The 27,900-nt window shown below is 42.5% G+C and overlaps 2 protein-coding genes across 2 annotated transcripts in view; one reads left to right on the top strand and one right to left on the bottom strand.

Annotated features, from left to right (window-relative positions):
- The window catches only part of LOC310892380 (uncharacterized protein), a 36,371-nt gene extending 12,731 nt beyond the window's left edge, over positions 1 to 23,640 (top strand). Inside the window, exon 2 of the mRNA XM_083820070.1 lies at positions 20,742 to 23,640. Coding sequence (XP_083676196.1) covers positions 20,742 to 20,857 — 116 coding nt within the window. The 3' untranslated portion in view covers positions 20,858 to 23,640. The remainder of the gene's footprint in view (positions 1 to 20,741) is intronic.
- Positions 14,137 to 26,715, bottom strand: CREBL2 (cAMP responsive element binding protein like 2). The gene is made up of 4 exons (XM_083820081.1): positions 26,123 to 26,715; positions 17,244 to 17,441; positions 15,965 to 16,112; positions 14,137 to 15,263 (listed from the first exon to the last, which is right to left on the bottom strand). Coding segments are annotated over exons 1-4 (363 nt in total). The 5' UTR covers positions 26,138 to 26,715; the 3' UTR covers positions 14,137 to 15,261.
- Between the last annotated feature and the right edge of the window lie 1,185 nt (positions 26,716 to 27,900).

Below are 27,900 nucleotides of genomic sequence, written 5' to 3' on the forward strand. Positions count from 1 at the left end.
AAACAGTCATAACATTCCCACTGCCTTTGTAGGGCCAGCGCTGGGTGCTTTTGCACGTTCAATGTTGTGCTTCCAGAGAGGTCCTGTGGTATGAACTGCCTGAGAAAAGTTCTGCCCTTTTTGTCTTGCCCTCACTGACTACTCTCTAGCTGCATCTACACCCAGCCTGATGTGTCTACCCAAAAGCCACGGTTGGGCACCACCTGGGAGAAGACCTGCTGGTTACAGGGGCCAAGGTTATACCAGGCACCTAGGGAGTTGTCAAATCCATTGTTTCTCAGGTCCTGATCCCCTTCTTTGTGGCACAGCTGTGGCACCCATAGCAAATAGTGGTTTCCCAAACAAGAGCAGGAAAAGGAGCTCTGCAGTCCCTCTCCTGTTTGGAGGTCCCAAAGCCCAAAGGCAGCAGCCACAGCAGTATAGGAGGTATTGCCTGTTCCATTCTCACCACCAAAAATCACCAGGTGAAAGCCAAGTGCTGTGGGAAACTCCAAAGCTACACCCCCATCACTCAGCAACTGATTTTAATCTGGCACCAAAATATAAGAAACAAAATCCTGAAGCCAGCCTGGGAAGTGCTTGGCTGATAGCACAGCTTGCCCAGCCTAAGCTGAATAAATTGGTAGACATGTATACCTTGTGGACATGCATAACTTTGCTCCATTAACTTGAAGTGTTTACTCTGGAGGTGAATTTGGTTTGCTCCATCTGGGATACAGATCTACTCCTCTCTTTAGGATTAGGTAACAACACTCTTAGTTACCTGCCAAGATCTACAGGACTAGATCATTAAATCCACAGGAGAGGGATGAGAGATGTTTTTTTAAAAAACAGCCTGAAACAGGCAACCTTTACATCATGCCATTATCCAACTCATTAATAAGAACTGGACAGAGTCTGTGTGTGGAATATTTATTTATTTTCCTAATTCCTGTAGTACTGCCCAGAAGTATAGTAGCACACCCTCAGAAAACACAGATAACTAGTTATCCCCAAAATGAGGTCAGCACAAGCAGCCATCTGGTGAATTCCCATCTCTTTGCTAGATCAGGGCACTCACTTTCCCTCACCCAGGGAAGCTTCCCTTTTGTCTTATAACATCGACAGGAGAGCCCTCTTGGCTTCAAACCAGAGGTCCTCTCAGCCCAGTATCCCATTGCTGAGCATAGGCACCATGGGTGCTTGAGGACAGAGGACGGAAAGCAAGGAAGCTACAGAAGTCTCCTGAGACTTCCACCCAGCATCCAGCAGTCTCTGCCAAGAGTTAGCACCCGTCACAGGGTAGCTGCCCAGAAGTGGTGCTGTTCAGTAAATTCTGAGCTGGTCCAGAATGGACCTAGCCAGAGTCCCAAAGATGGGAGGAGGAGACCCATCCTATGGTTTCTCAGGCCCAATCTGAGCTGCTTTCAGGAGAGTTTTGCCTGAGAATCAAGGATTTGACCTCTTTTCAGTTAAGGATCTCAAGCACTCTTTTTTCTATTTTCTACTTTTCCTCAGGACTAGCTCTGACAATGTCAGCAGACGGGATCTCTGCCCACTTTCTGTGTCAGTCTTGTTTTGTAAACTTGTCATGCTTTATCTTATTTCTTTTCCATACTGAGGAGTTTCATCCCACATCCCATCCCACAGACCAGGCTCTTGAAGCATCCTAATGGAACAGCTAGGGCATGGCCAAGCATCCCGAAGTCCAGACTACCAAAAGGCATTTCAAACTCAAGTCATCCTAAAAACATTGTGAACACTTTGATCTTAGGCTGGCAGCAGCCAGCTCTGGAGGCACTGTACAGCATGCAGATGTCAGATATCCCTCCACATACTTGTATTTCAAAATCTCATGCCCCCTGATATACATTTGAAAGATACATCCTCAGTCGCAAACTCTTCAGAGAAGAATTACCTTTTTCTTCTGTCTTCAGAGCAATTATGGCACAGCTGGGTCTTGCTCATGTCTGAGGCCAGAAAGTCCTGTAGTATCAAAAGTTAGTACAACAAGAGCAGCAAGTACTACAGGGTATATAACCACACTTGAGTATCTCCCTTTCCCATCAGCAGGGAGCAGAAGCACACGTGGTTGAGCCCAAAGTGACTGAAAAGTCTGAAGAGACTCTGATGCTTTCAAAGTGGGTGGGGAAACTCCTTTGTTGAGTAATATTCCTGCATTTATGTTAGAAAACTTCCTTCTTCCTCTACCCCGCTAACTGTGGTTATAAGAACCCTTACTGTCTGTAGGAACACTTCCTGTATATATTTCACAAATTCAAAAATCCCCATTAAATAAGGATGAGATACTTCTCATCAAAGTCATTAACAAAAATCCCCATGAACTGGGAGGGGAGAGAGCCTTTAAAATGAGACAAGACCATTATTCTCTGTGTGGTTCATATTCCAGGCAAGCTGCTTGTCCCTGAAACATCAGCACATGCTTGTCTCTGTCACTTAATTACCGCTGGCATGGTAAAATCAGATCTAGGGTTTCCAGGATGCCTAAGCAGGCCAAGTCAATCTTACAATGCTAATTTCAATGTTGGGTTTTGAGAGTTCAGCCGAGTGGTTGCTCTGTTGGGTACCAGTTTCATTAAAGACATCGGGCCAAACAGAATCAGCATGACTCTGCTATTGAGGTCCCAGATGAGCACGGGGCTGCGGTCACCCACCTCCTGCTGGATCTGAGTTCAGAGGGACCCAGGACATGTCTTTGGGGTGACTGGGGGAGGAGGGAGGCAGCCCCATTATCTTGGTGTCATGGCCATAATAGCCACTCTGTCCTGTTGAGGTGTGTCCAGAGAGGCTGTAGGTGGTGAGTCCTTGTACAGCTGGACCAAAAGGCATTCCAGTGGACATTGCCTCTGCACAGGCAGCTTCCAGCCCGTAAACATGGAGCAGGCCTCAGACCATCACTACCATACACAGGGGCTGCTGCCTTCAGATTTGCTCCATTGCTCAAAAGAAAGGAAGGAAGAGAGGCAGTCCACCTTTAAGTTGCAAAGGCCTTGCTTCAGACCGACTGCCTGCCACACATCATTTTGAACATGAAAAGAGAAGAATGCTTTTCACACCAGTGGGTTGAAACCACAGACTTTTGTGTGACTTTCCTTCTTCTGAACTTAAATGCACTTCCCCACCTCCTAGAAGCTGTAAAACTACACAAGCTGGCAAGGAAAAGTCCAGTAGTGCCATTACACAACAGTTACAGATACAATACCAGCATTTTGAAACAGTGGGCAGTTCTGCCCTGAGATCACAGTCCTAACCAGCACTGCCACAGTGACCAAGTGTGCAGATTTGCTTCCTTAAACTACGTTTCCGTATCAGCAGAAGCCCAGACCCAGCTGTATCAGTGGAAGCAAGACTCTGCCTGTGTAACTTCTTTTAGCCAAAGCTACACTGGCAAAAATACATTCAGTTTAGCATAAGCTGCATCTAAGCTTGGAGGAATTTGCCAGCAGAGCTGTCTCTTTATGCAGTTATACTGATAAATTCTTTTCAGTGAAGATAAACCTTTCTGATTTCAACTTCCATATGACGCAGCCTTAGGTAGGGTTAAAAAAGCTATGCAGAGCAATCAAGCAAAAAAATATCGCTTAAGTTGGCAGCTAGATGACAGATTCTTGAGTCCAAAAAAAAAAAAAAGTTCACAGCAATGAACAAGCTGATGGAGCAGTGATGTTCCTGTAAATCAGGTGCCCATGCCCACGTGTAATTCTTCCTTTCTCACCAGTCCTGCAGACCCCTCTGGCCCTCATCCCCTCAGCTCTGTTCAGGAACACCATTCCCAGCACAAGGCTGCTTCCATGCCCCAGGGCAGTTCCAGCCTTCCTTGGGCAGGTGACCCCCTGCTGCCGGTAGCTTGGTGCCACTGCTTTAGGAGCTAAAGACGGCGCCATGCTACAGCAGGCCTGAAGATGGAAAATACTTGGCAACTTGATGGGTGAAATGGCAGTTACTCCATGCTTGCAGCTGATAACAGAAACTTGCAGTGAAACGGGTGAAGATTGGCAAGTGTTGACCTTGTATCAGTGCAAGGAGAGATCTTTTCCACTCCTTTTATTTAATATTTATTACGTTTATTTTTGAAATACCTTTCTAAGACAGGTGATGGACAGGTTTGATAGCACCAACCGCTGTGTACCACTTGGTCTGCCAATGCTCCAGGGGTGCCAGAGACTCAGGAGGGAGATCGTGCATTATTCAAGCAAGAAGTGGAAAATGCTGTGGGATTCGCTGGATCAATCTCTCTCTCTCTCTCTCTCTCTCTAGCAATATAGACAAATCTCTCTACCCTCTCTCACAATTATTTAATTTCAACAGATCATTTTGGCAATACGTCTAACACAATAAAATTATAGATGAGTAAGGCAGCATTAGGATTAAACCAAACAATGGTACACAGACAAAGGCAGCTATAAGAAATGCAGTTAATGGTGCAACAGCCAGCAACTGCCCCTGGAGCTTCATACAGCTCTGGAGCCACAGAAAGGCTGGTTAGGTTCACGGGTTTGGTCAGTGTGCTCACCACTGTGCCCATGGGGGGACCTGTACACGCCTGACGGCATGTGTGTAGTCAGAAGGAAAGGAGCAGGCTGATATAGGCTGAAGCCAGCAGAATTTATTGCACCAGATTTGGCACTGAGCAAAAAAAGCCTCCCTGTTTCACAAACATACCAAACCCATCTTCAAAGAAGCAGTTCTGGGAGAGAGGACTTATGGATCTCCAGCCCATCCACCCCTTATTCTTAAGCGTTTTCTGTGCAGGAACATGACCCAGTACCAACCACTAAGCATTTTTTTTCCATTAAGTAGACACTCATCAAGTCGAAATTCCACCATTACTGTTTACTTTTGGTATTAAATGGCTTGCACTTACAAATTACTATTACAAGCTGTCAAATTATGGCTCTCCATTACAAATTTCCAGCTGGGGGGTGGGAGTTGGTGAGAAGCAGAGGCACACACCACTTAAAACATTTTCAGCCAGACTCCCAGAGGTGATACCAAGGTGGCTGTCACCCATAATCAGAGGTAAAAGTTTCCATATGTCTGGTTAAGAATCCCCTGAGTTTTCTAGTCTCCTCACCTCAACCAGCTTCACACCACAGTTAATTGACATTGATTTAGGAGTTGGTTTTCCAAGGTGTTGAATGCATGCCATCAATTTCAGCTGAAATTCGGAGTGCTCAACCTTTCTGAACATCAGATCCTTCCTGCTTAAAAGAACAAAAAGTAGATTTAAAGTATATTAAATCCAGACCTATATACTTAAAGGAAAGGTTATTAGCCCCTTAAGTGATTCAGTAAGTTAATATGTCTTTATTAGTTGGCTCTTTTCAACCTTGCAAATGTTGTGGAATAGGCCATTTTAAATTACATGAGCTTTATTTGAACTGGCTTCTAGTAAAACATAACACACCTACTGAAAGATTGTTACATAAATGTCACCTTCTGGTGAGCAGCCTGAACTGAAACATGGTCTTATTCTACACCACTCTTAACGCACATAAAGTCTTCTTTCAGTTTTCTCATGAAACCAGTCTCTGGATACAATTCAAAAATGGCCCAGACAGCACTAATTCCTTTGTGATCAGCATCTCAACCATTTTAGACCAGCTCTTCATTTGGCCCTATATTTGCAGGAGGAAATAAATAAATAAAAGATTACATCACCAAATAATTTAATTTCTCCTCTGGCCAGACATTACTTTTTTTTTTTTTTTTATCTGAACATACAGCTGTGAGTAAGAGAGAGAGAGAGAGATGCTTTTGTCTCCATGGTTTGGGGAAAAGATAGGTGATCAGGGACTTTTTTTTTTTTTTTTGAACATGTAGAATTAGACAGTATTAGGCAGCAGAGGCCACAGATGGATGGGTGTATATATCATTTCCACAGGCACTACAGCACTTCTCACAGGTTTCAGTTCAGCCCTGCAGATTCACTGTCTCCACTGTGACACATACTCTGCAAAGTCCCTCTCCGTGTTGATGCAAATACAGGAATCATAGCAATTAAGTGATACCCAGAGTTAGCAAGATTTCAGATTATGAACAAGTTACCTGTAAATGCAGCAGGAGTAGCAGCAAGTTTCTTATTATCTCAAAGCACTGCCGGGAGCGGACCTGCTGTGAGAATTTCTACAGACTATGAAACAGCTCTTGCCAAATTATTGGTTTGGTTCTTTTTTTAAGCCAGGGCATGTTTCTTTTAATGAAGTCTTAGGGCTTTAATTTATTTTCCTTAAGGATGTTGTGGGAGCAGCCTTTGGCCCTCTTACCAGGAGTTGCACTGCCTGCACCAGTCTATGGCAGAAAACGTTGACTTTCTAAAGTTAAAGCATGCATAATCTTAGCGCACCGACAGAGGCAGCCACCACCTCAATACAGGCCACAAAACAGACATATCAAGAGACATTTCAAGACACTTCAAGGAAGGTTGATGTGACAAAGTTGGCTGTCCACAAATTGCTCTTGAACCTAAACCAGTGTCTCCATAAATCCCATCAGAGACTAGACTTTCACGATTCAAATATTCGATTTTAACGAATAATACAATCAGAGACAACTTTTTCAGTTCAAGTACTTTAGTATCTCAGAAGGGCTTGTTGAGAAAAATAATCTATTTATTTATGCCATAAATATATAAAACTCCTTGAAGGAAAGCGTTTCATCCACCAGCATACCATAGCTGTAAATTTTGAAATCCCAACGTAAGTGAGCTGTTGTTTTCAAATTTACAGAGCAATCTCCGGCCTCTTCAGTTACTCTGAGAAGTCTTCTCTTTCAGATGGACTCTGGTAAAATTTGATCCAAAATGCAGAAATGGGACCAAGAATCTCTGAGTTTCGGGCACTTTGAAGCTCATTTGGGGACCTGTTTATCACTAACCTGGTTTGCTGGGGAAACAGGCTTTACGCAGTTGTGTTTGCAGTCAGACTACACCAGCAGCTTATAAGTCCATTTGCCAATTCTAGCCCCTACTTGATAAAGCTAATTCAGTTTTGTGAACTAACACTTGGCAGCTTGGTAAAGAAGTGCTGTTCCACCTGCAGGGAAAAGCAAAAAAGAACTCGATCACCCTGTTTGTACTCTGCAAGCAGCGCACCAGCCAGCCCGTGTGTGCCCTTGCTGACCAGTTTGTTTCCTACCCACCAGCAGGGCTCAGGGAGTCCAGGGTGGGCAGCTGTAGCTACAGGGTGAAGGAGGAATAAGACAAAGATCACAAACCCAACGGAAATCAGACTCACAGAACAACTTGCTTTAGAGTGAGAGTCAAATTCCCTTCCCGTGAGATTTTACCAGGCAAACATTTCTGTAACCTCAGTGTCTGAAATCAGTACAAGCATGACAGAATATACCGGTACTATTAAAGCTAAGATAAAAAGACAAAACAAACAAGTGTTATATATTCATGCTTCATCCAAACATTGGAGGAAAATAAAGAGATCCTAGTGATCTACGAGCTTTGTATCATTTAAGGATATGGTCACAAGCAAACAAGTTGGAAGAATTTAAGAAGTTTCTGCCTTTCAGATGAGAAACAAAAACTAACTCTAAATCCATCCAGTTCAATCCAAGCCAAAGGAAAATGAGTTTGTAAAAACAGTCCTGCGGTGGCTCTGGCAATATTATAGAAACACAGGTAACAATATTTTAACCTATGAAGAAGGTTGTTAAAAGACTTCTCTAGAAGCAAACTTTGAATGAAAAACTGGTGTCCAGGCTGACAGAGTTTGAAACCCTAGATTAAACATTTAATGAAAAGCAGCTCAAGTTCTGTTGGAGGGTGTACTGGGTCTGGCTGGGATGTTAACTTTCCCTGCAGCAGCCCATACAGTGCTGTGCTCTGCACTTGTAGCTAGAACAGCAGTGGTATCACACCAGTGTTGTGGCTGCTGCTGAGCAGTGCTGGCACAGCATCAGGACTCTCTCTAACCCTCCTAGGGGGTGTGCAAAAAAAAGTGAGAAAGAAACATCACCAGGGCAGCTGACCTAAACCAACCAAAGGGATATTCCATACCATATGATGTCACACTCAGCAATAAAAGGTGGAAAAAGGAAGAAGAGGGGAGGGGTGGGCTCTCGTTGTGAAAATGTCTGTCCTCTTCCTGAACACCAGCTACGTGCGTTGAGGCCCTGCTTCAAGGACATGGTCAAGCATCGCTCATTTGTGGGAAGTAGAGAGTAATTTCTTTCCTCTGCACTTCCACATAGCCTTTACTTGTTTCGTTTTTCCCTTTCCCCCTCCCTTCCCCCCCCCCTTTTTTTCCCCTTTAAATTGTTTAATTAATAATAATCTTTCCTTAATAATTATTTCTTTTTTCCTTTAATTACGTTATCCTTATCTCAACCCGTGAGTTGTTCTTTCCTTTACTTCTTCCCCTCCTCATCTGAGGAGGGGGAGTGAGAGAGCGGTTGTGGTGTTCAGCTGCCTAGCACGGTAAAACCACCACAGAGGGCAGAAGGCGAGCTTGCAGGAGTCCAGCCTTGAAATGTCAGCTACCCTCTGGACAAATAATTACTATCAGGCAGAAGCCCTGCACTTGATTTTTTCCTGTAGCTTGACCTCTGCAGAAGAAACATTGCTGAGTTTTCTCTCCTCCTTTCTGTAATAAAGTTGTGACCACAGAAGTTCCCAATCCATCTTGGAAGGCTACCTGTCAGATCCCCTGACAGAAAAGAAATGAGTGCATTGATATTGATCCTCTGCTCCACCCTTACCACCGCCATGTAGAGCTCCAAATCAAGCATGATAGAAAGCCAGCACACATGAAAGAAAAGATGCTTAGAAGCATCCTTGACAACCCTTGCATTTCTCTCCCTACTTTCCAATTAACTTGAAATTGCTGTTTTATAAAATTCTCACTGACATCTGAAATGACTTACACACTAATAAAGAACACTCAAGGAGAATGAGGGTTCCTAGGAACTGAAAGAAAATCACTTTAATCCACATTAACAGGTGATATTTCAGGTTACAGCTGGTGATAGTATCTCTGATAGACCAAGGCAAACCTGTTTTCATAACAGGCACATTTGTTTAGTTTATATGATTTATGGCATGCAATGAGCATGAATCAGAAAAAAGTGCAGGGTGAATACAAGCAATCACAAGAGGCCATTCATCATTCTGCCTATGTTTTTCTTTATTAATACATCCACAGAACTGCAACTGTGCTCATTCCACAAGACAGAAGTCCGTGATACAGGGATTAAAACAGACAACATTTATCATCTTTCTCCAGCTGTCAGTCAGCCTTGCCTGCCAACATGCATAGACAGTATCAGCTTCATTAACAATACCCCTCCATTAGTGGTATTAGATTGAAACAATGACAACATTAAGTGGTTACTGCAAAAATACAAGATTATCTAAGAACAGAAAGCCCAAGCAGTTTAACTGGTTGTTTCTCAAATATTCCCAGCAACCCACTTTGGTTGCATTGGCATACTAGCAATTAGAAGAGTAATTGTCTTTCAAAGTGTGAGGAAACCATATAAAGTCATGAGAAATGCAACCTGCTTACATGATAATGCTCTCTGTTCTCACAAAGATACTGCTGCAGAATAAGTGATCCCCTAGTGAAGGCTTGCACAAATACTTTTCACAAGAGTAATTATCTGATCAGAAATCTAGGCAATATCCCACCCCCCCTTTATTTTAGATCCTAGGCAGGAGTCTAGGTTTAGACGGAAAGCTAACCCCGTGATCCTATTTATTTTAATGAAACTTCTGGTGTTTGTTCATGAGATAGATAAAGGTCTTTGGGACAGAATTTTCTCTCACAAATGAATTTCCCCTTAGCTTCACAGCGTGTTTCAGTTACACAGGGCCAAGCTGAACTTACCCTTTCATTTTCAAACTCCGTCACTGGTTAAAACGCTGGGCAACCTCAAATTTTAAACACATGCAAGTAACAGAACAATGTTACATCTCAGGATGTTCTAAATGAAAGACAGCTTCCAAGTTTGAGAGAGTCAGAACCATTTCAACACAAGCCCAACATCTACAATCAATGTCGTCAATTACTGCCTGCTGCCACTCTCTGCTAACACTGCTGCCTTCTTCCTGATCATACTGCTAAAGACAAGAGCATTTGAACAAGCCAAAAAACCGCTCTGGAGTGAGCAGCTATCAGCACTGCTTCAACTAGGCTATGCAGAGAAACATGAAGTGGGTCCCGAGCTACAAAGGCTGATATTATTAAGAGCTTGCAATGCAGAAAGGGTATTTACTCTGATTTTAGGGAGAGCTTAAAATGCAGGAGTATTCCATGTGAAGTCGCAGATTTGGTACAGCATGTTTGCAGAGGCAGAGAGAAACAGCAGAATAACTCATGTTTTTATGTAGTCCTCTGGAAAAGGAAGCCTTGATGGCTTTTGAAAATAGCTGCCAGGCCACTTGGGGAAGAAAGAAGATTCACAGAAGCCTCTTTCTGAAGGGAAGGAAGGAATGCATACGGAAAGTGGGAGATTTCAAAGTACTGCTCTAGGGTAGAGGAAAGAAAGAGCCCAGAAATTCAAAACAGAAAACACCGACCTAGCAACCCGGCAGGATCTGTTTGATAGGGAGTAGGAAAGAATTGTTCTTACATCAGCAGGCATTTGGAGCATGCCACATAAGGAGATGTGGAAGTCAGAAGACACTGCTGGTATGCTCTGCCACAGGAATATGCAGCATTGCTGTCACCAGCACTCTATAACTCGATCAAAATATATTTTCAGCGTTGCCATGAGAAAGACGGTATGGGTAAGTTAACTTTTATACAAAGCAGTTTCGATTCACAAACATCCTGTCTCATGAAAACACGTATTTTACAATCCACTTGTAGTCTTTTCTTCACAAAATAAAATCTTATTTCATCAACAGAATACCAATCAGCTGCAGCATAGTTAAGAATGTCAGCATTATCCACAATATACAGACAGCATAAACAAGAATTGCTCAAAGTAGCAGTTAGTAGAGTTGATTTAAGCCAGTTTTTGGTTACAGACAGACACACAGAAAAGCAGGAGTAGTTATGGAAGCAAAACTTCCACCCCCAAGTGCTTTTTCTGGAAGATAAAAAACCTGAAGTCCAGTTGTTGTTGAGTTTGTTTTAATGAAGCATTGCTGAACATCATTAGCTGAACAGTGACAGCATTTTCTAGTTACAACTTAAAGCGAATAAGGAAAAACACAATCATATAAATAATATAGCAATTAAGCTAAGCAACAGCCTTGGCAGAAATTGCTTAATGGAATAGTTATAACTGACAGTACAGATTCCTATATATCTACATATACAAATCTATACATTCCATAAATACAGAATCAACTGTAGTCTAGTGGCACTCCATTCAGTATGAGATACTTACTGCAGATTTTACAGCAAACTGGAAGCTTCTGTTTTCTAATATAAACACACAAATTTGTACAATGAATTCAGCTATGCATGTAACTTACAGGGAAACTAATCACAGAATGGTTTGAGTTGGAAGGGGCCTTAAAGCTCATCCAGTTCCAACTCCCCTGCCATGGGCAGGAACACCTCCCACTAGAAAGGTTGCCCAAAGCCCCATCCAACCTGGCCTTGAAAACCTCCAGGGATAGGGCATCCACAACTTCTCTGAGCAGCCTGTGCCAATTCCTCGTCAACCGAGGCACTGTAAATGCTCAATGGCACTAACATCAGCAAAGTCACAAGCTGGTGTTTTATCTTCCTTACCTACAACAGGGGTTTCTACATGAACTGATCTTCTATCACTCATGCTGTAACACTGAAGCATAATGAGAAAAAAGGATCTTATTTCAGCTTTTCTTGCTCTCTCTGCATTTTTAGACTAGCCCAAAACATTTGATCCTTATATATTAGCAGTAATCTTACAACTAATAAAGGAGATCATCATTTCTTGGAAAGCAGAAAATTGAACTACAATGCCAAATTTTCTGTCTCTTCACAGGATGCCATGAAGAACTAGATTAATTATTGATGTACATTAATCTTCACCCTAAAATGCAAAATTAAAAAAAAAAAATCATTCGCAGGAAGCCTCCCAAAGCTAGTCATGGTTCCAGCTGTCAAAAAAAGTTAAAAGCTTTTCAAGATGTATTAAACAAAAAAAATCCTCCCAAAACAACAACAAAAAACAGAAGCACATCCCACCTCTGGCACTTATTGGAATACAGATTCTTTCGAAAACACTCCTTATCAGGTTATGAAAGCAGATTGTGATTGATGGTTTCTAAAAAATTTTTTAATATAATTAGGCAAAATGTTCTCAGTTAAGTGACATGCTTATTAAATGTATCCACTTCATTTTTCAGGATTCTTTGTTCCAAACATATTTTTGGGATTGTAAAAAAGGACAAAATTTACTACATCTTTTTCTTACCAAGTTTCTACTACCTGGTACCAGTCCTTGGGCTAAGATCTCCAAAAGCATTAGTGCAAGTGTACAGTGCTTACTCCATCAACATCTAGCTCTGTCTTACTACATCTTACTGTAACAGAGTCTTAGCATTGTTATAAACACCAAATACTAGACACAGTATTTTTGGACGACTGTGGATAGAGTCTCCAAGAGATACCCACCTTCAGCTGGACAAATGGTTCTAGCTGACCATTAGATTTCCATGGCAAGAGGGAAAGTGAGACATTTCCAAGCCTGTCTCCTTTTTTCAGCGTTTGAGAGAAAATCAGCTGCATAGACTCACTGCAGGAGAAATGGATGGAAGGCTGTACCCATCTTACACATAGAGGGTAAGACCAAGTCATCCTCTGTTATTTAAGTACAATATGAGACTCCTAGTCAGACGACCTGGCTGTATCACTTCTAGGAGACACTTCAGAATGGATGAAGACTGCAAGCATACAGTAGCAAATGAGCACCACAAATATTTGTTAGCTGTAAAGGGGAACTACTGAAGTTCAAACTGCAAAACAAAGGACTCCTGCAGATCCACCAAGGCAAGAACATTCATAATGTTGCAAAAGCTGCTACATGGCAGAAGGCATGGAACTTTACATACTGATTCTTGCTGGGAATCCTACAGATTGTTAAGAAATACGGCATCTAGGGCAGATTGGATGACTACAGTTAGAGCCGCTAACTTTGTGTCATGCATATTTTGGCTTGCGGGACAAACAAGAAAGCAGTTTAAGGTGATGTAGACTGTAGCATGCCTCCTGTCCCATCTGCACGATGCACAAAAAACCTGCTTGAACACAGACGCCACTAAGTGTGCCACAGAGCTTGCCCATTACAACCCTGCAATGCCAACTGCTGACTAAGTCCAGAAGCAGGAGCCACTAGGATGTGAAACAGATGAAAACTATTGCTCATCACATCTGAAAATTCCAGCTCCCCGTTTCCTCCATAAAAGAAAACTACCCAAGAAGTTTCTTTTATAGTATCAGAGAAAGTGAAACAAAATGACTGGAGGGAAGAGAGAAAGCATGATATTTATTATGACATCAGTGCTGCATTTATCACAGAGTGAAACTGTTCCTGTCACGAATATTGTTAACTCCTCTGAAAGTTTTCTACATCCCTCACTCGGGCAGATACTTAGAAGTACATTTATGTGCAACACATAGCTTACATACAAAACCAGAGGTACTGTGTAAGTCTAATTTTAACCCAAAACCAACATACTAAACCTCTGGCATGTTCATGTTACAAAATCCAACTGCAAGGTTCACAGAATACAGCTCTGGACATCTGGCCTACTATGCTTTCCTCCAGAGAACAGAGAAAAGGGACAGGCAAGCATTCAACAGATCTATACTTACGGGTTGGCCTTGTTGCTGTCTTCCAGAACAAGCTGCAGTTCGGAGCTTAAAAAAGGGGGGGTTGAAAAAAATAACCACACCTCATCCTCCCCATCTCTGCTTCAGTGTTACTTAACCTTTCAAAACAGTTTTCTGTCTATGCAACACTTCTGGCAATTGCTAACTAAGTACATGTGTGGAAGATCTAAGGTATACTGAAAAGCATGCTTTAAGGATTTATGTGAGAGCTCAGAATAGAATTCAGAAAACAACTGTGTGCTGTACACTGAAATATGGCACTACTATTTTCAGTCCTTTTGACTAATCCTAAATTAAGATAATTCTAAACAGACAATTACTTTAACAAAAAGAAGGCAACATCCAGTCTAGCAAGTCATTCATTATAATATTTATTCTATGAAACAAAGAAAACATAAGATTAAAAAACATTCCATGCATCTCATAAAATAAAGAGAAAGACATTGTCACAAACAGGACAAGCAAAGCAAAAGCCCCACTGAAAAAACTGAGAGCTCCACTCTTCACATTTCATCATACATACACAAAAAGCATGTACAGAAGAAAGTGCACTCTAAATAAAGTGGCAGGTTATCTGTCAGTGTCCTGAACCAGCCCACAAGACTTTTGCCATTGTCTCTCTTATGGTGAGACCAAACAGAGGCAACTTGTTTTCCTTGCTACCAGTTCTTTGCATTATCTTTGGCTGGGAAATCAGGATAGCACAGCCGAGTTCATATCACATTGCAGCCTAGGAAGATACCTGGACCCAAACTATAGGTAGACACAGGAAAATAGCAGCGCTTGACAGGTGGGAATAGGTGGCAGTTATTCCACTGCTAGAAGCAGGGTGTAGGGAGATGTTCTGACTATTTTAGTGAGTGTAAGAAGTATGGGCATATACATAGTACCTCTTCAAGAGCACCAATAACAAAATACATGCTGCATTATAAAAGGATGCTGAAAGCAACACTTTTACCTAGGTTGCAAGTAACATTATTATATATCTTCTTATTGAAAGCTTTTGATGAGGCCCCTTTTTCTTGACCTATAATATTCCATTTAGCTTTAGCAAAGCTGTTAAGGAATCCTCCTCTTGCTTTTATGTAACAGAATCTCTGTCTCCCACAATGGTTACCAACCACATAACTACTGACCACAAGGCCAGTCTAATTCTGGGCTCATGCCTCTAATACAAAGGCAGCCCTTATCTCTTACTGGGAATGTCCAAAAGCTGCATAGCTGTATTTGGGGAGGGAGGTGTAGAGAAAGGAAGAACAAGGCTCCGCTTACAGAAACACCTATTACCCCAGAAGCCCCACTCCGTGCAGGTTTATGAACACCACAAGCAAAGAGTTTCACGTGGGGAGGAGCAAAGAGAAGACAGCAGATTGGCATCCTTCCCCCTGGACCCAGGGATGCATCCACTTCTCTGATAACGGCATTCTTCTGCTAGCTATCAAGTTCTCTCTGCTGCAGTGTGGAAGGTTGTGCATTCTGCTCCTGTGAATGATGCACCATGGGGAAAGACTGTTATAGTGACAAATGTGGTTTTCACATCATTTCTTAAAAACAGAGCTAGGAATACGTAATTTAAAAATTATAGTAAATTGTAATTTAATCTGTAGAAATATTAAAAGACGACAGGAGATAGAGAATTGCCTATATTGCCTTAACTGTTCCTTTGCATGCATGTAACAAAATGAAAAGATCACAAAACATAAAGTCATCTTTCCATGCCTGGAAGAACCTTATTTCATCCCCTTGACAAACATGAATGAGGGAGAAAGAAGACTCCATTAGAAACCCCAGGTCCAGCATTTCTCACTTTTGAGTGTTCGCAGATAGAATAATATTTTCTTGATGGAATTTTAAAAATTAGATTGTTTTATGTGCTCCATTTCCCTCACATTCAGAAAACAGAAAATGCTGTAAAAGATTACAGTCTCAAGTCTTCGCAGGCCTTACTGAAACTAAAATTGAGCCTTCTTCTGAAATAACTGCCCAGATTCCTTACTAGTATAATTTCTGTGTCGTCCATGTAAACATTACACAGAGTCTTTGTACCACCCACTATGCCCTTTGCTTCAATCAACTACTTGTGCCCAAGAGCACACCCTTATGTTTCTTCCCACACCACAGCCATCCTCCTACACCACAAAAGATGTAACAAAATAGGAATTAATCATAGGCTGGATACCTACAGGGATTGCTGCTGTTTGCTTCTGTCTTCCCAGCCTTGGCAAGTTTGGTTGAGTTCTGCTGTGCTTTGCCCTGCTCCTCTCCAGTTAGTAGGGCTTTTATTTCAGAGGGGATTTTCCCTTGGTCCATTGCCATGCACCACTGCTTGTACTGAAATATGCAAACACATTAGGCATTAGCAAACTGCCAGGACCACATTAGCAGACAAAACAAAGCTGTAATCTTTACCTTCCGGTATATTCATTTAAGGCTTGAATTTACTGGACTGAAGCCTCTTACAAAACTGCAGAGCATTAATGAACTAAGCACGTGTCCATGGTTGCATACCTGGCCTCAGTAAATCCTGATTCAGTCAATAAACTGCTACTCAGTGGCAGAGCTAGACACAATACTGTAATTATTAAACAACATGGAACACTTTGTGCATTTTCTTGCTGTTAGCATGCCAGAATACCGTTCCAGTTCATGGCCTATTAAAAACAAATATTTCACATGACTCTGGGGCTGACTGACTATTAAGAGGTCCTTCCTGATTGTGCAAGGCAGAGTTACAGAATGTTTGCCTTATTCCTAGTTCCCTCATCTTAAATTCTTATTTGTCAAACCCCAAAATACACTGAAGAGCCCATGGTCAGTTGACCAACTTTCCACCTAATACTAACCCTATTCATTTCTGGTGACCAGCCCTGCCTCTTCAAACAAGCCTAAAGCTTGTAAATGAAACATCAATGACATCTCCATATCAGTGAGGAACTGAGTCTTTATTTCTAGATGAAACATTCTCTTTTGTTAATGTAGCTTATTTGGCTAAGACAGCCATCTTCTATGTGTTCTAAACATGGGATAGCCGCACAACCATTTACACATGTAAACGGACAGTATGCTGCAAAACCAGCCTCCCCCACACAAAGACAAAAGTCTACTGGAAGCACTAACACACTGGGGGTGTATGTCCCCACTGATATTTTACCCCATCTCTTTCCAAACTCTACCTCTTTCCACCTCTATCAGAGGTTTTCCAAAAGAAATGCTTCAAAGAGTCATATGCAAAGGTGCGTTCTTTGCTCACTTCCAGTTCAAAACCAGCTGATAACTTGCAGCACGAAGTTCATTATTCATCATGCAAAGCAGGCAAGCAGCTGAGTCCATCTGTTTCTGATGCTTTCATACTTTATGGCTGGCCAAATCCCATTCATTTTAGTCACAGTGATTTCAAGAACAAATGTCCATGAGAGTAGACCCTGAATGATACTGAACATAAATTAAGTGATAGTTTCTTACCATTTCGAGCTCTTCTCTGAGAGCACAGATGGCTCGCTCTCGGCTTGAAACCAGCTCTTCCAGGTACTGGTACCTCAGCTTCTTCCTGGCTCTGCACTCTCTTGCACTCTGACGACTTCTTTCAAGTTTTGCCTTCAAGTCTATTTTTGCTGGTTTACGACCTCGCTTGCCTGGCTTCTTTACTTTGCCTCCAACCACCTGGAAATGAAGAGTACGCTAGAGATAATGTTCTGCAAAGGGAACACTGAAACCATGTCATTGTGCCTATAGCTGGCTCAAGATGACCAGTCAACTCTCTAGCAAAATTGATTTAGAATTATTAACAACCCATGCCCCAGTAATTGCCAGCTCAACAATACCTTGTTGACTTTAACACTTAAAATTGGAAGGAAAAAAAAAAAGATTTATATCATTACAACCTAAAACCTAATTTTGCTGCAGTAAAATGACTATAGTTTCAGTCTCCTCTAAAGACAAAACATCTCAGAATTATCCACCAGCCATCTGAACTTCCTCCATCTTGCTTTATTTCAAAGGAATCTTCTGGGGATTTTTACTAAACAAGGAATTCAGTTACACTGAGCCCTACCTCTGCTGCCTCCAATGGAGCTGAACCTAACCACTTTGGCCATGTTCACTTTACAAACAGTACTACACAAGGTAGAAAATCATCTCCTTATGCAACCTATCCCAGCATCAAGTTTTTCCAGTGCCTAACTTAGATCTCCCCTGAAGAAACGTGACCCCCACAACAGCTTGTCCTATCCCTTGAAGGTTTTGGATCATTCTGCCCTTTTCTTTATGGTTCCTTTTTACAGGTCTGAAAGCTTCTCTTGCTACAAATATAAAAGAATAGTTTCCTTGGTGTTTATTCTGTGCTTCCCCACCCATATATTTCCCTCTTAGCATGAGAATGTGGCACATGAAAGTCTTAGACATGTTATGAAACTTAGTACTCTGGCCATCAGGTAGTATTGCCCTGTAAGTATTACATCAGCCACACGCCCCACTTCCCCTCTGAAGTGAGAATTTCTCTTTATTTGCATTCTGACCACACTGTTTGAATGGAGGGGGTGTGGAGAAACACACCTACATATAAGAATTTCACTGCTGGCTTAGTATTTCACCATACTGTTTATAAACTGTACTTTTTCTAAAAGGCACTATTCAAAATATCAGAGTTCATAACAAAAAAAGGCACTTTTTACTTTGCAACACTACAAAAAAAGTCAGCTTTGACATTCAAAGAAGTCACTTGTTCTACAAACTTAGCAGGCTGCAGTAAAAACAGTAACAGTGAATTGATGTGCTAGAATGAAAAAATGGAGTATACAATTGAGTCTATTCTTTCTTTGGAAACCAAGTCAACAATCACATGCCAACATAATCTAGCCTTTTGTATATTGCCTCTCCTAATTTATTCAAGAATAGCTGCCCCTACAATCAAATGGAGGAAGAGAAAGTAGTTAATGGACATCTAGTGATAATGAAACAAACATAGCACATTCAGAAAAGCAAACAAAAAAGTCACTTTTACATTTGAACTACAGAACACAAGTTGAATAATCCATTTACGCCACCAAGGTGTTCTCCTTAAGATCTTCAGATACTGTGTTCCAGTACTGTTTTCCATTACTGTAATTAACACGTGCTAAGCCATTAAACTTGGTGCTGCAGGATAGGACAACCTGGTCCAAGGCACAAAGTAACATCTGCCACATCTGTACCAATCAATTGCTTTTATATAAAGCTTTGTGCAACTTGTTGCTTCTGAAGGAAAACATCCCCAGATAGAGTTCTGGATGCTACATTACACACCACAGCCAAAGTACCTAAGTTCTCCAAGACTTAACACCTGAGGCTTTTCTGGGTCAACACAAGGTAGTTGGAGCTAAGTTTTTGAATTCAAGAGCTAGATAAGCCCTTGTAGAGACACATGTCAGCTCTTCCTGGTCCACTCTTTGAGCTCTGACCCCCCGAGCAGTGGGCGAGCCCTCCAGACAAGAATCCCAGCACACTGCATCACGGTCACGCCTTTCCACCACAACTTCAGGCAGATGAGCCGTTGCTACTGTGCTGTTTCTCACAAGCAGAGAATTAAGATTAGTTGCAAACATCACCCAGCCTCTTTAAGGCCAGAGCCTTGGGCAAGCATCAAAAAAGAGAAGTATGCACAAGTAGCACAGCTTCACATCATTCAAATCCATCCAACACCACAAAATTCACATAATCATTTAAGGACCTGTTATTGTAAAGTGTTTTGTGTGGGCTTATATGCAGCTGGTGTCTTTTTCAAGGTAGGAGTCACATCAACAGAGAGAATGTATGAAGGGTAAGGGAGAAAGCATTGTCACTGCTGTAAGAGGATCAAGTGAGCTCTGTCCAAACCCTGAGTTTAAAGACATGTTTTTGTGGCTATACCTACAGAGGGGACACAAAACAGTTCAAAGCACTTTGTAGTCTGCAACTAAATCAACCAGTTGTGGACTGCTTTGCACATCACAACTGCATCCTGGATCTACCATTATCAATTATCTCTGTTCCCTCCCATCAACTTAGAGAGGTTTCTACAGAGAGGTACACCAGTTGCACTTTGTCCCCCCACGATCTTTTATCGCTGCACCAGCCCTGCACACACGCTGTGTCTTACGGGATGAAAAAAGGCCTGCACCTCGTAAGTCATTGCTTGCTAGTGCCCTTACCACCAGGTATGGAAATAATGAAGAGCTTCCCTCCTTTTAACTCTCACTTTCAGCAGCAAGGCCCTAATCATCTGCCTTCACACCATCCTGAAAGATTCACAGTCTCCATGGCTCCTAAACTGCAGCTCACCATATAATTAGCCATCAACCTTGCACAGCTGGTGTAATAAGTGATCTAACCAAATCCTGCATCCTTAGTAATTTTTCCTTTCCAGTATTCAGAAGCTCTGGCTGTAGCCTGAAGCAACCCAACTGGGGGAAAAAGGCCTGGTAAATCCTCTGTCACCATTACACACTACGGTATCTCCCTGGCTTTAGAATCATGTTTGCCCAGCCAGCTGCTATGCTGATGTGAAAGAAAAATGGGCAGAAGTGCTAGATGACGTTGAACAAACCAACAAAAAACAAGCAGGCAAACATATTGTATTTCCTTTGTATTCCTCTGAAGTTTATAAAGGGGTGGGAGCTGTTAGCATTCAGCAGTAGGGATTTGTTTTTTCAGGGAGTCACACGCCATCAAGACGCAGAACAAAACTAATGATAAAATCTGTCACAGAATTATTAATAACATGCATCTGTCACAAATCCAACCAAGCCCATATTTCAGTTCAATCAGACTTCAGAGAATAGAACATAGCTTTCCTCCCTTTTTGATGCAGCACTTAGATCATAGTATCACTCACCTGGTAGCAGTGTTCAAAATTAATTGACCTGGAATTGGAAATGGCTTTGTGTGTATCAGGGCAGCTAAATGAAGCTATCAGAGTTCTGGATTATTTTTCTTTTTTGCCCAAAGGGATCCGGCAGATCTCTACGGCACTGCCAGAAGGTGTCACGGAGAGCTCCTCCTTCCAAAGGAGATGCACAGAATGGCTGCTGGCATTCCCTGAGGATCTGAGCTGCTTCTGGTAAAGCTGGCCTGGCACCCCTGAAGGTACTGAACAAAACAGCGCTACCCGAAGCACCTCTCAGCAATGCTGAGAGCATTGACCAGTTCTGTATCTTGCAGCAGCTCACAGCTCATTCACAGATAGCTCCCAAGTGCTACAGCAGCCAGGACTTGAGATCCAACTCAAGAAATCACCTTAAGCAGACTGTTGTTTGTATTAGTAGCTGCAGGTATAGGTCTACAGAATCTAACTTAGTGTGAAACTGATGATCATGTACAGGAATTACATAAAGCTATAAAAATGATTGGGAAAAATAAAAACCAAGCCTAAGGATTGCATTCATTATGGCAGAAGGAAAAAAAAATCTAGTCATGTTTGCAAATGTTTTCTCAAAATCAATTATCAAATTAAGTTAGCCACAAGTGTCCTAATAAAAATGAAGTTATTCAATGCTTTAAGTCACAGCATATCACTCACAGTTGTAGATAGAACTCAGCTAGAAAGCATAGTGGTTATTCCTCCATTGTATGGCATTTTATATGCTTTACACAGATTAGTTAAACAACTTTGACTGCCAGACTCAGCATCCTGCATCACACTGAGCAAGCACTCAAAAAATGCATCTGATCATGACCCAAAAACCTAAGATATTAAGGGAGCAAACAACTTACAAGTCTTAAGCAGTTATGTCAACAGAAATTAATCCTAAAGGTTTACTCATACAAAGTGGTTAATGTACTAAGAAGGTAATCTTTAGCACAGGTATGTAAAGACTATTTTTGCTGAAATGTCTACTCAAAAAAAAAAAGGCATAAGCTAGAAATAAACATCAAGTTTTCATAAAGCATTAAGCAGGTGTCCACAAGTCAAGATGAGCAAGTACTAAGGTTCAGTGCAAGAGTCACTATTTAGATTCTAGCAATCATTTGCATTACACCTTACCTCTTGATAGATCAGAATCCTCTTCTTGCCCACAAAACACAACTACAGCCTCGTGGAAGCGTACCCACCAATATGCCATGCACACTGACAGGTTATACTAAAAGAACCCAGGTACTTCAAAACTATCTAGCGCTTGAAACACGCAACACCAATGGTCAAGTAATGCTATACTACGTTCTATCCTCCTAAACTCCTAGACTAACGCTATCCTCCTAACCCACTACAAATATGAAATAAAATTGTTCTAGCTGCTCTGTGGGGTTTAGGCTAATCCATTTTACTTACGCACTGTAAATGTAAAAAAGCAGACACGTCAGCTGAGCAATGCTGTCCAGCAACAAGAGACTTGTTAAAACACTTGAGGATTTGAAATTGCCTACCTCAAATTATAATCTAAGCTATTTAGATTTTATATTTCAAAACAAGCAGAAATGAAAATATTTTATGTTTGAACAAGATCCTGGATGCAAGAATACTATAGCACTTTACAAACCTGCATGCTCTAGAAGAGCCCTAAAGGGTAAAAACATAGTAGCCACTCCCCTTAACAGCTTGGATCAGTATGAAAACAGAACAAACTTTGCTCTCCGCGCTATTTCTCAGTCCTTGCTGCAGCATTCAGAGCATTCCTCGGAGTCGACTCCAGGACTGCCTGGAAGATTGACCCTCTCTTCGTAATCTTGGTCACCCACAACAGCGAGAGTCATAGACAGAGAAGTGCTGGAGGATCTCTCATGAACGAAGACCTGTCAAGCCCAGTATGTTACCCAGATTTCACACCTAACTTGCTCTTGCACTCCCTCCAAGGGATGTCTGTATCCCTGTCACTCATGATATACAGCAAACTCCCCCTGCCTCAGGATCACACACAGATATTTGATGTACTAGAGCCAGGGTTTACAGCACAACGCTTCACGTATGGCCTTTGCTGTGGGCTTTCCCCTGCCCTATCACCAAGTTCTTCCCCAAAATGCAAAGGCTATGTGAACACCAGGGCAAGACACCTATAGACGCTTGATCCATAAACATTAACATCCCATAAGAACAGCTAGTCTGAGCATTCGGTTTTCATCTCAGACTACATTAGCACCTGAAAAGCCTCTGACCTGTTTAAGGGCTTTTCTTTCACTGGCCTCATCATAAGCTTGCAGAAGTTTAAAAACAGTTGGACCTTGAGACCAATGTTCTTGTCCACAGCGCCGGGACCTGTCTGCAGGAACACCAAGACTCTGAGCTGAGCACCCATCCTTTCAACAGCAACAGTCTCTTTTACAGGTATAAAGGAATTTGCTTCTTCATGCTATTTATTTAAAAGCAAAAGAAAGCCAACCACCAAGAACAAGCCTGTTCAAACTTGAGAAACTAACCTGGAATTAAAAATTTGCAAGAGAATGAGGTCCACTGTTTTAAAATTTTGAGGAGTCAAGTAGTTCATTGTCATCTTAACTGGATAATGAAAGGTTTTCCTAAGCTCTTCCTCCCCTCCCCCCCCCCCCATTTGTGTATCTAACAGTAGCTGTATTAAACTAAGATGACATTTTATAAAGCTGTTTGGTGTATTACACAATTTTCCTTTGCATACCAAAAAGTACGGAATTCACTATATTCCACTGCTGAATCCAAGAATGATGCAGTATACATTTTTTCAAAAATAAATCCCACTTTAAATTAAAAAATACCATTTCAGTGTAATATTTGTTTCCCAAGTACACCTTTTCTTAAAACTTTATCTACTCACGTGTTCACCTGAGGTTCAGCACATTTTTAAAGGAAAAATACATTCATCTCAGCCTTTATTTTCAAAAGCTATCTTCTCCTTACAGGAAGAAAATATTTGTAATAAAAGAGGGTAAACCCAAACTATTTCTGTTTGTTGTTGTTCTTGTTTCAGTTTTACTCTTATAATAAAAAAGTAGATACCGAGTGATAACTGAGAAGTTAATTACTCACAGTAGTATTTTGAAAGTTTACCCATAATAAATATAAAAGATTGCAGTTAGCTAGGTAGAACTGTATTTTAAAAGTTACCAGGGTTATTTTTATTACCATGAATGTGAAAAATGCCTCTTACCTTAATACAGACACCCTGCTTCCTGATTTATATAATAAACATAACAAATTATACAGTCTTGTAAACTAATCAACTAGTATCACCTATCAATGCTGAAATTACAGTAACAGAATTTCTCCTTTTTCTTATGTCTAAATACTTTGGAGGCACATAAGTGCTATTTTAACTGTGATTAATTGACAAAGAACAGCTACATCACTAAACTCTATTCCTTGGACAACCAATAATAGCTCAAACCACAGCAAGGATAAATGAGATCAGTATCTGAGCAAGTCCTAGCCTCACAGAAGCTCAACAGAAAAGCAGGTCATAGTTGGGGTTATTTTTTATTGTTTGAATAATTTAAAAACATCCTTTTAAACTTGAGCGTGAAAGAACTTTTCTACATCTGACCCTTAGATCTTCTGTCTCTCCCTTTAGTTTTTACTACTTCCTTCTCGTTTTGAGAAAATATGCTAAGAGGAACCATGCCTCTTACGCTCTCTTCATCCAGGTACGACTAAATTATAGTGCACTTTGAATTAGGGAAAACGTTACAGCCTACAATTCCAAATTCTTTATGTTAATTCTTTATGTTATGTTTTCTTTATGAAAACTCTGAACTTCAGTGGATGTAACTATAGAATAGTTACCTCACTAATGATGTAATTCAATGACCTCATTTTTATAGGGAAATTCCTTTCACAGTCACACTCGTTCAATTCCACGATAAGACTCTCAGATCACACAGTCCAGCCCTTCAAATAACAAGGAAAATGTGACTCAGTGGAACTTTTAGAAGGCTTCAAGGACATGCTGGCTTGAGCTGGAAGATGTAGCTGGCTATAAAATGAAGCATAAACAGTGCTTGCCTCATTCTGACACAGCAACAAAAATGGGAAGCGCCCTCCTCCCAACAGGAATGGGATCTCTTCAACAGAGACACCAAACTCTAAGGGCAACCTGCAGCCCCATGAATTTGTTCTGAAAGGAATTGCAGCCCTACAAAATATCAATAGTGAAACTTTTCAAAGCAGCCAGCTCTTACTGACTAGTATCAGCTATTTTCTGTAGAAGATATGGGGATCTGATATCGTCTAAGACTATTACCTAACGTAAAACTTGCTGAGGGAACAAAGATCTTCAGTTTTCCTTACTAACCACCACACTCAGTAGTTCTGGGCAGCACCCTTTTCAAAGCCATAGCCCTTGACAGTATCTCAGTGTAAGTATAATATGAAAACATTACATTATGAATTTGTACTTGAGACATGAGATAGGAAGAGGAAATATTCCACTTGGCCTACTCTTTCCTTCACTTGACATCAGTTTTTCTAAGCAAAAAAGAGCAAAGACCTGTCTCATTAGTGCAAAACATAACAATAGTATAAAAATTATTTTTAATGAAAAAAATGCAAGTTATCTGTTATAAATAAACTAATTCTGTCACAAGAGAAATGAAGTAGCTACATATGCCTCAAGAATTAAGTCTTCCATATCTTCTAAACTCCTGCCCTGATCACACGTACTGTTTCATCCAGTTTGTCCTCACAACTGTGAGCATTTCGTTGGCTTCAGTGATGCAGATTCTCCCACCCATCTTTGCAGCTTTCAGACAAGGCCTCAATAAAACCAAGGAGTATAAATGTCAATTTGTCAAATTAGCATAAACCATTCACATACTCCTGATCCATTTGGTGGATCATATACACTGGTCAATTACTGATCACTTTCAAACGTTTTAGATTTATTCCTTAAGAAATTACACCAAGCATTTTCTCTTCATAGAATCATTAAGGTTGGAAAAGACCTCCAAGATCATCTGGTCCAACCATCCCCCTACCACCAACATCACCCACTGAACCATGTCCCTAAGCACCAGGTCCAACCTTTCCTTGAACACCCCCAGGGACGGTGACCCCACCGCCTCCCTGGGCAACCCGTTCCAATGCCTGAGTGCTCTTTCTGAGAAGAAATGTCTCCTCGTTTCCAACATGAACCTCCCCTGGTGCAACTTGAGGCCATTCCCTCTAGTCCTATCACTAGTTATGTGCGAGAAGAGGCCGACTCCCAGCTCCCCACACCTTCCTGTGTAGGTAGCTGTAGAGAGCGATATGGTCTCCCCTGAGCCTCCTCTTCTCCAGACCGAACAACCCCAGCCGCTCCTCATATAACCGTGCCATTTGGGCCCTAAACCTTGCTCAGCAAGCGACGAGAGCCAAGGGGACGGCTCCTCCCTCGCTGCCGCAGCCCCCGAGCCCCGCCGTTCCCCGCCCCGCCCGGGCAGGCCCGTACCTTACTGTCGTCCATGGGTGCCCCCGGCCCCCTCGAAGGGACCCCGTCGCTCAGCGCCCCCCAGCACAGCCCCCAGGCGCCATGGCCCTCCGCGCTGTTTGTTTACAGCCGCCCGCCGCGCGGTGCGCGCTGGGAGCGGTAGTCTTCTCCGGCGCCGCCGTGCGCGGCCACTGCGGAGGTGAGGGGCCAGACGAACTACGACTCCCAGCAGGCCCCGCAAGGAGGAGTCCGGCGGCGGAACGGCCGGCTCGGGGGGAGAACTACATTTCCCAGGAGTCCCCGCGCGCCTCCGCCTCCGGTGTCCATTCTCCGGGCCCGGGCTTTCTCCTCGCGGGTGACGGCCGGTTGCGGCTTCGCGTCCCGCCGTCCTCTCCAAGGCGCATGAAGGCCTGTTTCTGCCGCCTCGCCTGGCTCATCGATCAGTCAGCCATCTTAGGCCAACGGGCTGAGCTGCGGCGTGTGGCAAACGCCACCCCCAGCAGCCAGGGCCACAGGCAGCTGAGGGGAGCGTGTCCCAGCAGGCTGCTGGAGCAGTCCTGGCTGCCTGAAGTACCAGTAACACTACACACAACGCACACAACCAGCTGAAATAAAGGAGAGGCGTTGGGCAGTGCCCTGGGAATGCCAGCAGGGTGTTCTCCCGTGGGGTGATGAGATAGGCGGCTGTGCACAGATCCCTGTACCATCCCCTTCCAGCTCGGAGGAGCGGACGGACACCTGAGGCGCAGAGTGCCTGAGGAGGAGGACACTGCATGCAGGGTGCTGGGCACAGCAGCCTCCCATGGCTTGCCCTGTGTTCTGCTCAACCTTCTGGCCCAGTCAGTGCCCCAATTTCCCTCGTGCCACTCCCTGGCCTCCAGTATGCGGGCTGCAGGTCCTGGCTCTACATGCTGCCTTTCTCCAGCCCTCACGCTTTCTGAGCCCTCACGCTGTCTTTCTCCAGCTCTGAGCCCTGATCATCGCAACTCCAATCTTTCCCGCTACTGATACGGCCACCGCTGGTGCCTCCTTCTCCTCCAACCCCAAGCTAGGGTGCCTGACTGCAGCCCGACCACAGGGCAGCCTCTAGTGATTTTTGAAGGAACTAGTAAGACTCCAGCTCAGCAGCCAGATAATGCCTTCCACATTAATGATAAAATCCATTTTCCATCCCACCTAGAAACACCTTAGTAGAGCCATGTTTCTCCTAGGTGTTCACGACAGATCACAAATAGCACTTGAGGTACATAACAGAGATACAAAACTGCAACTTTTAAGCTTACTGGTTGCATAGCAGTCTCCAGATTTAGGCAGTGTGAAACAACAATAGGGCAGAAAAAGATGAAGCATTTGTTGTCAGCTGACCATGGGCCACAGTTTATTCCTAGCACTTGCTTCCTTTCCTGCTATTCCATGCCACTGCAAGCATGCATAGCATGCAATAGCAAGCATAGACTGTTACAGGGAAATAAAATCAGCCAGCTAGTTATTTGGAAAGCACAGTGGGGTAGAATGAAACAACAGGTTGGCATGACTACCTGGATGATGGGATGCGAAGGAGAAGGTTTGGAACTGGGATTTTTTTCTTCAAACTTGGCTAATCAGATACTAGTTGTCTGGTATTGTTTGTCATGCTCTGCCCTTCAAGAACTTAAAAGTAGAATTGAGTCTTCCTGGTCACTTGGAAACTGCATAGTATACTGGGACTGCGATCCTGAGCCACACCAAATCTGAAGTAGTACCAGCAATCCTTTGAGAATACCAGGATTCCTCTCCTTTCACGTCAACACATACCAGAA

The sequence above is a fragment of the Anser anser genome, assembly GCF_964211835.1.
Source record: "Anser anser genome assembly, chromosome: 1".
NCBI lineage: Eukaryota > Metazoa > Chordata > Aves > Anseriformes > Anatidae > Anser > Anser anser.